The sequence below is a fragment of the Apis mellifera genome, linkage group LG14 (genome assembly GCF_003254395.2).
Source record: "Apis mellifera strain DH4 linkage group LG14, Amel_HAv3.1, whole genome shotgun sequence".
NCBI classification, from domain to species: Eukaryota; Metazoa; Arthropoda; class Insecta; order Hymenoptera; family Apidae; genus Apis; species Apis mellifera.
This window is the reverse complement of record NC_037651.1, coordinates 8,079,533-8,097,567: the sequence shown is the minus strand read 5'-3', so window position 1 is coordinate 8,097,567 and position 18,035 is coordinate 8,079,533. Positions and strand designations below refer to the sequence as shown.

General features: G+C 28.8%; 5 protein-coding genes and 1 long non-coding RNA gene across 7 annotated transcripts; 5 read left to right on the top strand and 1 right to left on the bottom strand.

Moving 5' to 3' along the window:
- Positions 1-881: 881 nt before the first annotated feature.
- Positions 882-1,508, bottom strand: LOC102653690. Its single transcript, XR_410083.2, has 2 exons — positions 1,302-1,508; positions 882-1,220 (listed from the first exon to the last, which is right to left on the bottom strand). It is a non-coding gene; the product is annotated as an uncharacterized LOC102653690 (long non-coding RNA).
- LOC411920 (ubiquitin carboxyl-terminal hydrolase 22) lies at positions 1,365-6,575 on the top strand. Of its 2 annotated transcripts, none has more exons than XM_395389.7 (6): positions 1,365-2,124; positions 3,224-3,356; positions 3,449-3,664; positions 3,746-4,160; positions 4,252-4,818; positions 4,894-6,575. In XM_395389.7, the coding sequence occupies exons 1-6, from the start codon at positions 2,005-2,007 to the stop codon at positions 4,949-4,951; spliced, it is 1,509 nt and encodes a 502-aa protein (XP_395389.2). In that variant the 5' UTR covers positions 1,365-2,004; the 3' UTR covers positions 4,952-6,575. The 2 variants fall into 2 exon arrangements, with proteins under 2 accessions (XP_395389.2, XP_016771885.1); XM_016916396.2 differs by lacking the exon at positions 1,365-2,124 and adding an exon at positions 2,912-2,995.
- Positions 6,576-6,914: 339 nt separating this feature from the next.
- LOC551303 (hexosaminidase D) lies at positions 6,915-10,268 on the top strand. The gene is made up of 9 exons (XM_623702.6): positions 6,915-7,046; positions 7,135-7,189; positions 7,616-7,831; positions 7,952-8,300; positions 8,373-8,447; positions 8,518-8,713; positions 8,783-9,058; positions 9,145-9,231; positions 9,307-10,268. The coding sequence occupies exons 1-9, from the start codon at positions 7,018-7,020 to the stop codon at positions 9,479-9,481; spliced, it is 1,458 nt and encodes a 485-aa protein (XP_623705.3). The 5' UTR covers positions 6,915-7,017; the 3' UTR covers positions 9,482-10,268.
- A 131-nt stretch (positions 10,269-10,399) lies between these two features.
- LOC113219218 lies at positions 10,400-10,859 on the top strand. The gene has a single exon (XM_026444919.1). The coding sequence runs from the start codon at positions 10,455-10,457 to the stop codon at positions 10,788-10,790; it is 336 nt and encodes a 111-aa protein (XP_026300704.1). The 5' UTR covers positions 10,400-10,454; the 3' UTR covers positions 10,791-10,859.
- Positions 10,860-11,003: 144 nt separating this feature from the next.
- On the top strand, positions 11,004-12,495 carry LOC100576265 (rho-associated protein kinase 2-like). The gene is given in 6 exon segments (XM_026444921.1): positions 11,004-11,193; positions 11,260-11,476; positions 11,479-11,742; positions 11,825-12,037; positions 12,099-12,287; positions 12,365-12,495. Coding segments are annotated over 6 exon segments (1,008 nt in total). The 5' UTR covers positions 11,004-11,128; the 3' UTR covers positions 12,425-12,495.
- Positions 12,496-12,800: 305 nt separating this feature from the next.
- LOC726791 (intraflagellar transport protein 140 homolog) lies at positions 12,801-17,997 on the top strand. Its single transcript, XM_001122512.4, has 6 exons — positions 12,801-13,149; positions 13,229-13,476; positions 13,541-13,859; positions 13,930-14,146; positions 14,235-17,202; positions 17,284-17,997. The coding sequence occupies exons 1-6, from the start codon at positions 12,886-12,888 to the stop codon at positions 17,594-17,596; spliced, it is 4,329 nt and encodes a 1,442-aa protein (XP_001122512.3). The 5' UTR covers positions 12,801-12,885; the 3' UTR covers positions 17,597-17,997.
- The last annotated feature ends 38 nt before the right edge of the window (positions 17,998-18,035 follow it).

Genomic DNA, 18,035 nt, shown 5'->3' with positions numbered 1-18,035 from the left:
ATGAAATAATGTTAAACTTTAATTCTTTTTCTTGAGCGAACACTAAATGTTTTCCAAGTATCAAGATAGATGACGCTGAGTATCCAGTTTTATTTAATTTGGTACAATCGATAAAAGTAGATGTGAAATCAAAATAAAAAAAATTTTTAAGAACATGCAAAAAAAATTAATTTATAAAAATAATATTGAATCTTTTTTTATAATATTTAATTTTTTAAAAATTGTTTTTTTTTAATAATTAAAATATTAATTTAATAATATATTTATAAGAATTATTTTTTTTATAAAAAATCTTTTATAAAAAAAATCTATAAAATATTTTAATAAAAAAAAAAAAATATATTTTCTGAAAAAAAAAAAAAATAAATTATTGATTATGATTTTTGAGGTTAGAAAACTAAGATTTGATTAAAATTTAATCCGATTCATATAGCATCATTGATAGACAATAAAACTGTAAAATAGCATTAAATCTGAATGTGTCACGCTACGAAGGAATTATCAGTTAATGGTCTTTTGCAAGCTACTGGGAATGTGATTTCAAAGGGATGTATGTACTTATACTGTGCGCAGCTGTTACTTTGGGGTAAGAGGGGTTAGGAAAACGGACACTTCAGGAACGTATGCAATTTTACAGTCCTATAAAAATAGGAAATTTAGAATAATTTTTTGCACTCTATATAGAAATATTAAATTATAAAAAATATATCAAAATAAAATAACTTTTTTTATAAACTATTAAATTTTTAAAATCTTTTTTATTAAGAATGATGAAAAATAGAATTCTATTTTACTATCATTAATACTATTTTAAATTATTTGCATATATATTTATTAACACAATTTAATGATACGATAATAAATATATTATATTGACTTACTTGCATTTTGTCTTCTTTTATTATTTCTCAATAAAATCTTCTCTAAATCAGTTTTTTACTTTATGAAGCACATAACGAAAATGATCGTTTAAAAAGATGGATGATTTTAAATCGTAAAATTCAAAAGGATAAATCTTGATAACCAATCGAAAGTTGCTATATAAAAGTAAATAATTTTATTGGTAGAAATCTATTGTTTCGATATCCAATTATTCCAAATTTCGATTCTCGAAATCATATATAATCCACCAATCATAAAACACTTTATAAAATTAAGCAATATTATGAAATCTCGTTAAACTTCATTGATATATTCTCAATTTAATAATTATCAAGCATCTATAATACATTGTATTTTATATAATTTCATTTAAAGATGAAAAATGAAATAAAAATTAAAAATTAAAAAGCTTTTAGCACCTTAAAAATGTCGTCCCTGAAAACGTTCTACAATTGATGGTGGGGGTAAAGAGGGGCTGGCTTGTACCGGCGGCGCTTGCAGTGACCGGTTGGTGTCTGTGAGCACCCGTGTGTCAAAAACGTGGGTACGGAAACTTGTAAAAATTAAGGTGGTGTTTTTCCCTAGAAAAACTTAAAGCGTTCAAACATTAGTGATTTACCTATTTTTGCTACGAAAAGAAATATCAAATTTATTTCTTTAATCGGTTGCGCGTTTGTGCTTAATCCTCTTGCCTCTCCTCTCGTCCCCTCAACTGTCTGTCCTTAACCATCGAGGGACAGATCGGTGTGACAGCGATCGACTGACTACGATACTGCACGGGCAACCCTTGCGCTCTTTTTTTCCAAGGCTCACGCGGTTTTCCATGTCAACGACACGCGCGCTCCTACCAAGGCCAGCGTGCTACGCCCCGCACAGAGTAGCCTCCGTCGTCTTCATCGTCGTCGTCGCTGCTGCTGCCGCCGTCAAGCAACTGCTCCACGTAGTCGTGCCCGTCGTCGGCGATCTATTGTCTGCGTCGTGTCGGTGGTTAGATCTTTGTTCGACGTGGTCATCGTCCCGGTGGTTAGCTTTGAAGAAGACCGGCGAGCATCAAAGTTTGTGCACAGTTACTATCAGGGTGAAGAGAAGGAGACACGGCAGCGTCGCTCACGCCAACCTGAGATGAGCGACCATGGCTGCATACACTTGAATAATTTCAAAGCAGCCAAGGGTATCCAGCCGTACAAAGTGATACACTCCTATTTTGTGACCAGCACGTCGACCGAAGCACGCATAAGAAAGGTGTGACTATCTTTTTCTTACGTGATTCGTGGTCAAGGTTCTGTCTTTGTCTCTCTCTTTCTTTCATTTTCACTTCTGCTTTCTACATCATACTATTTTATTTATTTTTCATTTTCTATTATATAATCTTAGTTTACGTATTATATTCGTTTAATTAATAATAAAATAAGCAATATGAAAAAATAAGAAATTGCCAAAAATTTTCGCAATTTCTTAAGTCACGAAATCATTCTCTTTCTTTGTCGTTCGTAATGCTATTCGCGATCTTAAGTCATGGGCTATGCAAATTCTAGCCAGAATGACAACTACATCTGTAAATGCGCATATATGTATTGTTTACTGTATTTTAAAAGCAATGACTTTTATCTTTTCGCGTATTTAATTTTGCGTACAGACATGATATGTTAACAACGAATTTAATATTTTATTATTGTATTTATGTGTATAATTTTTTTTGTATTTTGTTTAATATAATAGTAGTATTTTGAAAGTATTACAAAATTTAATGCTTATTTTATTAATCAATGATTAAACAAAATCATATTTTTCCATTCTTCTTCTTCAAACATTCATATCATCTTTGAGATATTTCTATGATGCGAAGTAACTCGATTGAAAAACATCGTTTTTATAAAGTAATTTTTGAAAAAATGATATATTAGAAAAATTAAATGAAATGAATTGCGATAAATTTCGATGATAACAAATATAAATGATATTTTTGATGATTTATTGATAATGATTTATCTGAATATATATTGTTATTTTCATGAACGATTTATCTGCGAAAATGAATTTAAAAATGGCCGCCGTATACAATTACTCTGTCGGTATAAAGTTTTGCCAGATTTATAACTCACGTAAAGTAACGGTATTATAGATTTATGATTCTAGTACCGTTGGATCAGTAAATATTTGCATCTGGCTATGTATAATTTAATTATGATAATTTTTTATTATTTTTTATATAAAATAAATATACATGATAACTAGCTTTCTCGAATAATTCTTTTATCTAATCTGTTTGAATATTTTTGTTTTATACAATTTTTTATCTTTTTTATATGATGCAATAAATATATGATTTCTATATTTTTAGGCTGTTAGTTGTTTATGTCATACATGTAAGACATATAAAGATCGCTTACATTCTTGTCTTCATTGTATATTCTTTGGCTGCTATGTAAAAGGTCATATACAAGAACATGCAAAGACAAAAAAGCATTTTTTAGGTAATTGTTAATAGATTGTATGTTATATGAATTGAATTAAGTAATATATTTTAAAAAAAATACATTTTTATAATATGTACTTTATATTGTAGCTGTTGATCTTTGTTATGGAAATATTTTGTGCTTCCAATGTGGAGATTATGTATATGATAGAGAGCTATTAGGAGTTGCTAAAGCACAATGGAGTGAGTCTGCAAAATCATTGAGTTTTGGAGAATTTTACAGAGCATGGGAACCAACACAAATAGAGGCAGAATTATTAAGAAAACATCCACGCAGAAGACGTGTGGTCGAAAATTCTACCATAGGTAAGACATATAAAAATATATATGAAATATAACTTATATTGTGAATAAAAATTTAACATATGTTAATCTATATATTTATAGGTTTAAGAGGACTTATAAATCTTGGTAGTACATGTTTCATGAACTGCATTGTACAGGCACTCATACACACGCCGCTATTAAGAGATTATTTCCTTGCTGATCGTCATCACTGCCCACAGCCAACACGCTGCCTGGTCTGTGAAGTGTCTCATCTTTTTCAGGAATTTTATTCTGGTAGCAAAGCGCCTCTGACGCTTCACAAACTTCTCCATTTAATCTGGACACATGCAAGACATTTAGCAGGTTATGAACAACAGGATGCTCATGAATTCTTTATTGCTACACTCGATGTTCTGCATAGACATTGTGAAGCAGCGCCAATCTTAATAAAAGATAATCCACATCACTGTAATTGTATCATTGATCAAATCTTTACTGGTGGACTTCAAAGTGATGTAGTTTGTCAAGCATGCAAGTATGATCGAAATGCACAATATAATATATTATGATTTATTTTATAAAAAATATTGATGTATACATATATATATATATAAATAATTTTTTAGTGGAGTATCTACGACGATAGATCCATTTTGGGATATATCTTTGGATTTGGGTCCAGCAGCTAGTGCATCAGGTTCCGATAGTTCTGGTCCTCCTACCTCGTTATTAGATTGTTTGGAAAGGTTCACTCGTGCAGAGCATTTAGGATCTAGCGCAAAAATAAAATGTAGTAATTGTCAGACGTATCAAGAAAGCACTAAGCAATTGACAATGAAGCAACTACCTATTGTGGCCAGCTTTCACTTAAAACGATTTGAGCATTCTAGTATACAGGATAAGAAGATTTCTACGTTCATATCGTTTCCAGAACAATTAGACATGACTCCATTTATGTCTCATAGACGAAATGGTAACAATAACAGTGCAATGATAGATGGACTACCAAAGAATGGAGAAGACATGGCATTCAGCGACAATAGATATTCTCTATTTGCGGTAATAAATCACGAAGGTTCTTTGGAGACTGGACACTACACTGCCTTTATACGGCAGCAAAGAGATCAATGGTTTAAATGTGACGATCATTTAATTACAAGAGCAAGATTAAAAGACGTCTTGACTAGCGAAGGGTGAGTTTATGGCATTGATCACAATGCCATCAGTATCATTACCAAGGATCCAGTGAAAAAACCTTTCCTTTTCAGGTATCTCCTTTTTTATCATAAACAAATTTTGGAGTACGGTCGAAATACCAAGGTGTAAAACGTTAGATTGTGTGTAATTAATTTATTTATCACGATGAATCATGGGTGATAGATTTAAGTTTTCTTTAGTATTTTAAAAAGAGAACTTTGTAAACAACTAGTTCCCTTCTGGAAACTGTTTCATATGTTTCATCCGACTCATGCGAATTCGCTTGTCGGTAAGCTATGCATAATTTATGCAAGAGGAAATAAGACTAAAGAAATGAAGACCTCAAAAATGGAGTTTCAAACTTTCGTTTGAAATAATATCGTTGTTAACCGGTTATATGAACAGAAACTTTCCGATAAATTAGAGAAGAGAATTTACTAAATGACTATATTATTATGCTTTGGTCGTATGATTAAAAACAAGAATAAATTAGAAACTAATCACTGTTTAAAAGAATAGTAAAGATCGACCGGATGTCGCTCTGTTAGCATAGATATTTGTCATGATGTTAAACGATATTTTTAATTATCGAAAAGTGAAAATGTAAAAGAATTGTCTTCGTTCTCTTATTTTTCATTTTTTGTTTTCACCGTTGTGTTTATTGCGTTTGACGAAATCTAGGCTGGCACACATGGTGATCGATTTCTCTATTCGTGTCCTAAAGTAACATAAGTGTAATTTTAAGATTAGCTCAATTTTTTTAAATGACCGATCGCATTTTTGTATATCGCTGACTGTTATTATATTCCTGCCCTGACACTTGTATACATGAGACACCAAGGATGGATCACACGATTCAAAAGTACTTTAATTAATAAGTTCGATCTTTAGTAAAAAAAAAAAACTATTTTATTCACATGATTCGTCGTGTCAATCATCCTTTGGTGATTCAATTTTGTACAAACGAAATAACATATAGCAAAAAAAAGGATAATAATATTATCCGTATACAAGGCGAATTATTTCGCACGACTGTGTATAATAAAAAAAAACACTATTTGACAAATTTCTTTTTCTGGTTGCCCATTTTATTTTTTTTTTTTTAAATAATAAATTGAAGAGAACTTTAGAACTTAAGAAATTTCAAATTTGATGAAAAAATTAAAAAGGATTATAAAGCTTTTAATAATATTATGTTAATTTTCTTTATGACAATTTCTGCAAAAAGTGCCAAGTGTTTATGTACACTTGTAGTTCGTAATTTGTGCTGATTCCCTATTTTGTGATGGATTTTTATTACTGTGTTCATTAACGAAATTTTTCGTAATGTTCCAAAAATAAATTAGAACAATCTTTAAAAATACAATAATGTGTAAGAGAGAATGAGTTAAATATATATTTTGTATTGTGTCAATTGATTAATATTTTAATCAAAAATGATTCATTTATATGTAAGAATTCTGTTGTTTGTCAAAATCATTAGAAGATTTCAATGTATAATTACGTATAAAGGCAACAAAAAGCTTAATTTTATTTAACAAAGTTCGGGAAAAATTTATCAATAAACAAAAAATAGACGTCATATAAAATTTCATCATTATATGCATTATAATAACTGCACTGGACGTCTATTATGATTTATCACGACCAATAGTACCATATGTTTGAAAGTTCATATTACATGTGCAGTTGTAACATTTTGTATAAGGCTGAAGTAAATGTATACAGAAATAAAGTTATATTTCGTCGAGAAGTTATTTTTAATTAATCCTCCTTTATTGTTGTATATTTCGATTAAAAGTTCGTTATCGCATATATCAAATATTGAACATGTAGATAAGTTTATCATCTATCATGCAATCCTATCATGATTGCGAAATAATGTATATTTATGTTATACGAATATTGCAAAATTTATCTTTTATCATAAATTATTTATTGAATTAAAATTAAAAAATATTTTTTTAACAAATTTTATATTTATATCATGAAATAATTAAAATTCAAATTTAAATCTTGACTTGCGCATGTAAAATTAAAAAAAATATATAATAAATATAAGCAAGAAAAAAATAAAAGAATTCAGAGAATAACAGAGAATCAAAAAATATTTGTTAGAATCTCCTTAACTCGAAATGTTAATTAAAATTTAATATTATAGTCTCTTTAATTAACGTTGTAGTAATGGAGGAAAGATGGACGCCTTGACGTTTGGCTCTCACAGGTAAACGGCCGATCGGTTCACATAAATTTTCAGAAAACTTTCAATTGAGTAAGTGTCGCATCACAGAACTTTATTCTTTCTTTTGTAGGCTAGTTCACTTAGATCTCAAGGGTGCCCCACCGCGAGTCTGTTATTTTGAAAAGGTCTGTTACTCGAATAAACAATCATTTTGTTTACATTCTGTATCTCTTTCTGATAACAATGTCATTAAATGACAATTGTCATTATGACATTCTATTTTTTTCATAGCATGTCAATTGTTATCGATATTAGTTTTTTTATACGATCAATATTTTTTCATTTATAATAAACATTTGCATCCTAAAATGTTGCTATATACTTTACAATTTAGTGTGTGTATATATGTGTGTGCATGCATGCGCGCGCGCGTATGCGTGTGTATGGTATGTATGTGTGTGTGTGTGTCTATATTATATATATATATATATATATATATATATATATATATATATAGTTATTTTATGTGATTTTTTATTGAACATATTTTTATTTGATTTTTTTTTATAAAAAATTGAATAATAATAATAAAAATTTAATTAATATTGCAGTTATTTCCATTATTAAGAACATGGGGTGCCACTGGACTTCTGCTAGAATGGGAAGACACATTTCCATACAATCGAGAGCTTTCTCATATAGGAAGCAATGGATTGAGCAGTTTAATCAGTGGATATACAGTTCAAGAAGCCAGACATATTCTACAAATTGCAGGAGATTGTGGTTTAGCTGTTGTTCCTTTAGTACAAACATTTGGTCATATGGAGGTATTTTATACTATATAATATTTATTTATTAATATATATTTATTTTATATAAAATATAACAATATTGTAATAATATTATAACTTATAAAAAATTAAAAATTAATACTAAAATAATTGCAGTTTGTTTTAAAACATGATGAATGGAGGTCCTTAAGAGAAGTGGAGCACTTTCCAAGCTCAATTTGTCCATCTAATCCAAGAACATTATCTTTGGTAAAGTCCTTGATTCGACAAATAGTTAGTTTTCACCCAGATATACAATATTTGCACATAGGTGCAGATGAAGTCTGGCATTTAGGTCTTTGCTCAGTTTGTATAAAACGTGCTGCCTCTAGCAAATATGGGAAACCATCTCTGTACCTGGAACATGTTTTGGCTATTGCACAATATGTACAAGAAACATATCCCTATTTAAAGATTATTATATGGGATGATATGTTAAGATCAATAGATTTACAGGTTTTGAACGGTATCTCGATAATTTATTCATATTATTCTATGTCACATATTGTTTCATAAAAATATTTTCTACAATTTTCAGATCATTATATTGGAAAATATGTGGAACCTATGATCTGGCACTATAATCCTAGAGATAATTTTGCTCTACCTCATGGTAAAATTCTATTTACTGATAAATGTAAATATTTTATAATTATAAAATTACATAGAAATATTTTTGTTAGATTTATGGGATAAATATACTGCAGTTTTTCCTCATATTTGGGCAGCTACTGCATTTAAAGGTGCTACTGGATCTTCTCAACATGTACCAATCATAAGACATCATATAAGTAATCATGAGAAATGGTTAGAAGAATTGAGTATACATGTAAATAAAGTTCGTGAATTTCGAGGAACAGTTTTTACAGGATGGTCAAGGTATTTTTCTTCTAAATTAAATGATTAAAAAAATAATTTTATTTTATTTTAAATAATTTTCTGTTTTAGATATGATCATTATGCAACATTGTGTGAATTATTACCTACTGCAATACCATCATTGGCATTATGCTTAAAAGTTTGGCTTCATGGTTATTCTGAACAAATTCATAATCAAGTGGCAAAATGTTTAGGATATATGGATCATCCTTTACATATAACACCACAACCTAGACCTGCACCAATACCTAGTAACTTACTTTTTCCGGGATGGCCAGTTGCAGTAGGAGTAGAATGGTTTTTAAATTTTAGAACTAAATTTCATAATATTGTTTCTAGTGAACAGTAAGTTATAAATAAATAAAAATGATATTTCACTTCTGATATTCTGTTCTATATCTACTGTTTAAAATCATATATTTTCTTTACAGAATATCTACATGGATGAATCCATGGCAAATCGCAAATAATTATACAAATCCTATGCAATTAGAAAATTTAGTACCCGCTTTTACGGAGTAAGTTTTATTTATTTTTACATTAATGTAAAAATTATATAAAATCAATTATAAAGTCAAAAATATCTTTTACAGATTATTATTAGAATTATCTTCCTTAGAAGGATATTTAAGATTTCAGATGGAAACTATTTTCTTTCCATCAATGATTGATGAATGGATAGGTACAAATATTCAGCCCATGAAAGGGAAACTTATGGAATTAAAACAAACTACAGAGAATCAAATTAAGTTAAATAGTCGAGTTTAGTATTTTAAATAAGTATTTTGCAGAATTTCTGCTTTAGATCTCAATGACCAACTTGAATACAGGTGACGAGTATGAAACGATAGGCTGATGAACAAAGTACGAAAATATTTAATAAATTGTAAAATTTTATCTTATAAGTAGATGTAGCGAAATAAAAATAGATATTAAAAGGTGATATCCGTACGATATCACAGAATATAATGTACAGAATATAATTTTATAAGAGAAGGAATGGTTATTTTAATACTTGGCTTAGGGAGAAATGAACTTGTGACAATGATTTTGTCACTGAGCTTTGTCATTTTGTGAGCTGTTCTGTGATATTTGGCTATGAAAGGATTATTGTAATGTAATTAAGCACTATAACCATATTTTTTTGTGGTGGTTATTGTGCTTATCACATATGCTTCTAATTATCTGTTTCTTATTATATTCATAGTATGTGCAAATATTTTTTGTACTCGATTTAGAAATATCTCTGAAAATTTTTCAAGAATTATATTGATCAACTATAAAAAGATTTTATGCAATACCTAATATATTTCATGGAATCTTTTTTATTACTAAAGTTCTAAACAAATCTTGTTTTAGAGCATATATCGATCTAATATATCTATGAAGCATAATATTAGATTGAACATAGATGAAATATAACTAGAACTAAAATTAACTAATAATAATGAATTCGAATAAATACTTATATATATGTACGTAATAATTACACAACATGTGATTTTGTTTTGTACGATTTGAATTACTTTTAAAATAATTTCAATATGAAGCAGAAGAAAATATTTTATATTTATTTTTCACCTTTTTCAATAATCCATGGCTACTGTGTATTTGTATCCAAATCAAAAACAAAAACGGCGAGCAATTAAAAGGCAAAAATCTGTTTAAAAAATGCCTTTTTTTAATTTCAAATAATACCTTTGGTTAAGCAAGTAAAATAATATAGCAAGTACAAAAGAACATGCCAAAAATTAGTGAGTATAATGAAAAAGAAACTATGAAATTGGACGAATGTTTCAAGGAAACATTAGCACGTGTTAGACCTTTTGTCTTAGGATTAACATCTATTGAAACTGCAGAATTATGTAAAATTTGGCTTAACAAATTAAATTCTGTTACTTCGCAACGTCGCCTAAGAAACGAATATCTTACGGAATTATTTAGGCAGTTGAAGATGGGACATATTGGAGGAATATTTAGTAGACCTCCACCTAATGGATTCCTTTTACCATTACCTAAGTCGTATCATATGGTACCTATATTAGACTTTATGAAATTTATTGTATTTAAAGAATAATCAATGTGTAATACAGGTTTGCATTAGTTCATCTGTAAGTAACTTATCAGATTATACCATGACATCTCATCATAGTTGTTTAAAGTCAACGCATCAGCGAAATAAAACATTATTAAAACATCGTATGATGGATATAAATATGAATCAAAAATGTTTACATACTATGAATCATTCACCGACTATTCAAGTTCATAATCAAAGTATAGTAAAAAAAATGTCGAGTAAAAATTTTTGAGCGGCATATTGATGCACTGAGTTCCGTTATTGTAGAATTACAGACTCGAAATGAATATTTAAGGAGAGAATTGTCAGAATATCCAGAAAATCGTAACAGAAACATGAATGATTACTTATCTTCAAGTCTTAGTCAATTAACTACTGATGTTATTAATTTAAAAGCTAAGTTAGTATGCAATTAAATATAATAATAATAAAGCAGTAGATTTTAAATATTTCTAAATTATTAAAGGCTGAAAGAGATGCAAAAGTTGAAAAATTCTGTGGATGAAAGTTATAAAGATGCTATTCGAGAATATCATTTAATAGTAATGGAACAATTTACTGAATTAAAACAACAGTTGCACGAAGCTCGAATAAAAAACGAAGCATTGGATCACAGTGTAGCTATAATAGCTAAAAAATTGGAACAAATCAACCATGGTAAGGTAAGAAGTAGAAACTTCATTTATATAAAATGAAAATCATAAATTATATTTTAAAGAATGAGCAAAGTATAGAAATGGAAGAACAATGGATAGATAAAATAATGACAATATGTGAACAGTTTGATTCATTTACAAAAGAAAAATACAAAGAATTACAATTAAAAGATTTACTTGAAAAAAAAGACATAGAATTATCAGAGAAAGATACACAAAGAAAAGAAGAAATTGAATTATTGTCTAAGAAGATACATGATTTAGAAATGAAATTGGAAATGAAGATTAAAGATGTATTTTTTTATAAATAATAAAATATTTTAATATGATTGTTGATTTAAACATATTGTTAAATATATATTGTATTTTTCTCAGGAAGATAAATTACAGGCAATTGTAATTGAACAATATACAATAATGAAGGAAGAATTAAATAAAATGAGGACTGAAATGGATTATGAAACTCAAAAAAAAAATCAGGATTTGATGTCTCAAGTTTTTGCTTTAAAGAAAGCCATTTCAAAACTTGAAAAATCAAAAGAGAAACTTGAGAATGATTATGAAAAAAAATTGTCAGATATAATTAAGGTAAATTAAACAAGATATTAGAATATTATAAATTCATTCTATTTTATTTATAATATTATAGAACAAAGATATGGAAATAAAAACATTACATTTGCGACTGCAAAAACAAAAAAATGAATTATGTACATCTCTGAATATAAAAAAACAAAGTGAAATGGATAATATTGTTTCTGCATTAGAAAAACAGTATAGAACGCTGTTAACAGAAACAGAAACAATTTCTGAAAATAAAACTCAGGAATATCTCATGGTATTGTATCATAAATTTTATTTAAAAGGAAAATAATATTATAAGAGTATGGAATTAACTTAAATTAAAAATTTTAGAAAATAGCTATTCTTGAAGATCAAATATTAAATATGAAGAAATTTAACTCGAGTTTATAGAATAGTGAATCGTGTAGTTTATAGTACATTACAATTATACGAATTGTATATTATGTTTCTTCTTAATAAAAGATATAAAAATATGTATTTACAAGCATATTTCAAACAACTCTGGTATTTAAGTATTTCTAATAATTAACAACAGATGGTGCTAGATATTTACTTATGATGTTTGAACAAAAGATGGTGTTAGATGTTCATATTGCCATGACAACATGTTGTCAACTAAGTTCTAAGTTGTCAAGTGACAGAATTTTTTTTTAATTTCTTAAATTTCTAACATTTATATGTATAATAAATTTCTTAACGATATCATATCCTCTATATAACAAATATTTTTTATCTAAATAAATTTAAAAAATAATTGATATATGTAATTGGAAAAATATATTAAAATTTCTTTCTAATGAATATAAAAATCTCTATAATATTAATGTTATTAAAAATAAAATCAAGAAATAATGTCACTCTATTTCGATACGCGAGTACAAAATCCAGAAACAGCTTCAATAAGTATTCATGCAATTTGGCATGTTAATTATCCTTTATTGGCTGTAGCTGCATATTCTCAGGATAAGGGTGGTTTTATAACAATTTATGATGATCAGGGAGAACCTACTCAAGATGTAGAATCACCTAGACATTCTGTAGCTCAAGTAACTGCTCTTGGATGGCATCCAGAAAGACGATGGCTTGCAGCAGGATGGGAAAATGGAGAATTACGGGTCAGCAATCTTTTAATTTCTTATAAGAATTCTTTAAAATGATAGAAACTAAAATTTATTTTTATAAATTATTTTTTAGATATGGCCAGGTGATACTGGCAGCACTGAATTTAACTTAGTAGTTACACCACATCGTGATCCTATTATAATTTTGCAATGGAGTCAACATGGAGGAAGATTGGTATCTGCAGATTCAGCTGGATCTATAGTTGGTTGGAAAATTGATTCAAGAGGTCAATTGTTAATGATGTTTCATCACGAGCTGAAAGATTCTTTTGTACAAATAGTATTCAAGACTATTCCACCAAAATCAATAACGGATATAAAGTAATAAAAATTAATTTTATATTTTTATTGATAGAATTAATTATAAATTTTTTATGATTTTTAGTGGTTTAGCAAAAGCTGCAATTGGAGGAGATGAAAGAGCATTAGATATATTCAGCTCTTGGCGTCCCAGAACAGCTGCACCAACAACAATTATAACACAAAAAGATAATCATGCCTTTTATATTGGAACTACTAGTGGTGTGATATTTTTTGTTGATAACCAGGGACAATGTACAGAGATTCTGAATACAAATGGTGCTGCAATACAATTAATATTACATCATCAAACTAGAGATTCTCTAATTGTTATGACAGAAGGTTTAAATATAGGACATTTTCAGACAGATCCTATTACAGGTCGATTGACTGAATTGACAAAAGTAACTAAATTTTTTTTTTAACATTTCATTATAATATGATATAAATTTTGTAAAATTATTTTTTATGTAGGTGAAACTTAGCAGTAGATATGATATATTACGATCTGGTCCAGCAATGTGTTGGGCAGGAGGAAACACTTTAGCAATTCTTACAGGAGAATTAGGCGTTCGTTGTTGGAATCTTCATAGTGGTGATAGTTATGTGTTATCTCCACCAGATTCATCTACTGGAAGCATTGCTACACCACAGGAAATTTGCACAAGCATATCTTTTTGTAAAAATAATGGTAACAATTTATTTCTAATGCAACATATTTAGAAATATATATATATATATACACGTATTATTTAATTGTTAATTATAATATTATATAGGTACCTTAGCTGCTGGAACTAATTTAGGAACAATTTACTTTTGGAAACGTAAAATTGAAACAGATTGTGATGAAAATGGTTGGCCAAATGTACCAGAATCTTGTAGCATTCATGGCACAGTAAAACAGCTTACATGGGGTGCTTCTTTCCTAAGAAATCCACTTCTTGCAGTGAATTGTATTACTAATGTTTTTATACTATATCAACAAGCAATGTGTGCTGCATATAATGATGGCGTTTGTGCTAGTCAACTCAGTTCTACTCAAATTCTAATAGAATTCGATGATATGAATTACACTTTAAAAACTGATATTCAAGTGCAATATGTCACTATTAATAAAGAATATATTGCTGTTGCTTCTGGTAGACAAGTTGTGATTTATAGAATTCACATTGATACATCTTTCAATACAACTTTAATTGCAAATTTTAATTGTGACACTGAAAAATTATTAATTTATGATCATACTTTAATCATTCTTACTCCTGTAGTCATACAATTACGATCAATGGAGGGCACTCTTATTCAAATGTTACCTACATTACCAGAAGAAGGTGAACCAATTACTATGGATTTGACTGGGCAATATTTAACAGTTGCATCTTTAAATGGTATTTTAAAAATTTGGGATTTAAGCAAACGTGAGGCAAAGTTGCATACTAGAGCAATGGCAACTTATGAGGCGATTACTGATTTTGCTGAAATTATTGAAGCAAGATGTAACGCTGATTGTCGTTGCGTATCTATAACTGTTGCAATGACAAATTTAATGCCAAGTTCAATCTTATATGTTTGGGATATAGAAAGTGATCAGATACACGAATTTGATTTTGCAGAATCAAAAGATGCGGACGAAAATGATAGTGATTTATCTATAAAATGCAAAGGAAGATTAGTTACTGCTCATTATTGGGACATGGAAGATCCTAGATTATTAGTATGTCGAGCACAAAGATTGGAAACAAGAGATTCCAAATATTCAAAACAAAATAATGAAAATGATTATGATATTTTAAAAACTACTGTGGTTTTGGTATCAATGTTTGCTACATCAGATCATGGGATTGTTGTACAGGATATCAAGCCAATTAAGGATGAAAATTGTAGAGTTTTAGGTGTTCATTCTCCACATATCATTATTTTAAATTCTGAGAAAACAATAAAAAGAACTAGTAAAGTAACAAAATTGCTTATGAGGGATTTTGAAGAATTAGGTATATGTGATTCTGTTACGAAGAAAGCTGTTTTAGATTTCAGCTTTCATATCAGTGTTGCTAATATGGAAGAAGCCTTTAAGTCGATTAAATCTATTAAAAATGAAGGTATTTGGAAAAGCTTGGCGAGGATGTGTGTGAAAACAAAGCAATTAAATATGGCTCTTTTATGTTTGGGCCATATGAAACAAGCGCGAGCAGCAAGAGCTCTTAGAGAAGCTATTCATGATAACAGTTTGAATCTGGAAGCCAAAGTAGGAATATTAGCAGTTGAATTAGGACTATATAATGACGCTGAACGTCTTTTTCGTGAAGCAAAACGATTAGATTTATTGGGCAAGCTTCTTGAAGCACGTAATAAGTTTAAAGAAGCTATAGAGTTGGCAAAAAATGAGAATAAAATTTGTGAAAAAACAAGTTATTACAGTTATGCTAAAGCTCTTGAACAAGAAGGTAAAATACCAGAAGCTATAGAAATGTATACTAAAGCAGATTGTCATCGATTTGAAGTGCCAAGAATGTTATTCGTGAGACCTAGAGAACTTTTGGCATATCTTAATAATTCCGACGATCCGGAAATTAAAAATTGGCATGCACAATATATAGAATCAACTGGCGATATGGAAGGGGCATTGAAATTGTACGAACAAGCTAAAAATACTCTTGCAATGACCAGATTGCTTTGTTATTTTGATAGAGAGAATGAAGTTAGTGAATTAGTATCACGAACAAATCATGCTGCATCTGCATATCATTTAGCGGCACATTACGAGTCAAAAAATAATATATCTCAAGCTATTCATTTCTATACTATTGCTAAAGCTTACACAAATGCAATTCGATTGTGCAAAGAACATGATATGTTCGAGGAATTATGGCCTTTAGCTGTATTAGCTTCAAGACAATCACAAATAGATGTTGCAAAGTATTATGAAGAAAATGATCAATCAGATAAAGCAGTTTTGTTGTATCATAAAGCTGGTTTATTACATAAAGCATTAGATATTGCCTTTAAAACGAAACAATATAGTGCTTTACAATTAATTATTATGGATGTTAATGCGGATTCTGATCCTGCTTTGATAATAAAATGTGCTGATTATTTCGTTCAAAATGATCAGATTGAAAAAGCGGTAGATCTACTTGCAACTGGAAGAAAATATTTGGAAGCTTTGGAATTAATACAGAAATACAATATTTTGTTAAGCGAAGATTTAGCTGAAAAAATGACTTTGGATAAAGTTGATAATGACGTGGATCATGAAAAAATGCGAATATCTATATTAGAAAGAATAGGTGAAATAGCGTTCGAACAAGGAAATTATCATTTGGCAACAAAAAAATTTACTCAAGCTGGTAACAAATTGAGGGCTATGAAAGCCTTATTAAAATCTGGTGATACCGAAAAGATTTGTTTCTTTGCTCAAGTTTCTAGACAAAGAGAGATCTATATTATGGCTGGGAATTATTTGCAATCATTAGATTGGCAAAATCAACCAGAAGTACTAAAAAATATCATTAATTTTTATTCTAAGGGCAAAGCAATGGATTTATTGGCCAATTTTTACGTTGCTTGTGCACAAGTAGAAATTGACGAGTTCCAAAATTATGAAAAAGCTCTCGATGCTCTGAATCAAGCAAGTAGATGTTTGGCAAAAGTAGTAACTCCAAGAGATCTCGATATTCATAAAAGAGCGGTAGATTTAGTGAACAATAGAATAGCAGTGGTCAAACGTTATTTAGATATCAAAAAGTAAAGTATTACTTTATTTTATATATAACAAAAGAAATTAAAATTATGATTAATGAAGTATTATTAATTATTATTATATAGGTTGTTTGATAGAGGCGAAACTGCTACGGCAATGCAACAAGTGCATCAATTACTCGATTCTCAAGGACCAGATTTGGAACAATCAGTTCGTCGTGGCGATTTATTTGCGACTATTACCCAACATTATATTAATATTGGCGATACAGATAAAGCACGTGCTAGTATAGAAGAATTAAAGCGTTTAATACCTGGCATAAATTTGGCTTATTATTTTAATGTCAGTGTATTAGAAGCACTTGGTTATAAAATGAAAATTCAACGGGAAGAAAATTCTGATAAAGAAGACGATATCGAGGAACTTTTAGGAGAATAGTAGAGTTATATAAAGTATTTACATGCATTGAATTACATGCATTGAATAATACAATCCGTCCAAAAATGTGATCGTAGATATTAAGTATATAAAATAATCTGATTGTTATAAAATATTTTTATGATTTGAAAAATATAGCATAGATTTTATTTAAAATGTGACATTTATATCTATAACACATTTAGAAAAAATCATCATTTAACGTTTATTAGTCGGACTTATACATAAACAGCCTTATTTTTTAATGCTTTAATATGTTTTAGAAAATAAGAGTTTAAAAATGAATATAATTTGGACAGTAATCAGCAATTTGTTTATTGCTAATTTCTTATTAGATAAAGAATAAATACACGAATTACAGAAATAACAAAAAAAAAAAAAAAAAAAAAAAAAGAAAGAAATAAAACATATATTCAATAATTTTTGACTGTAATCATTG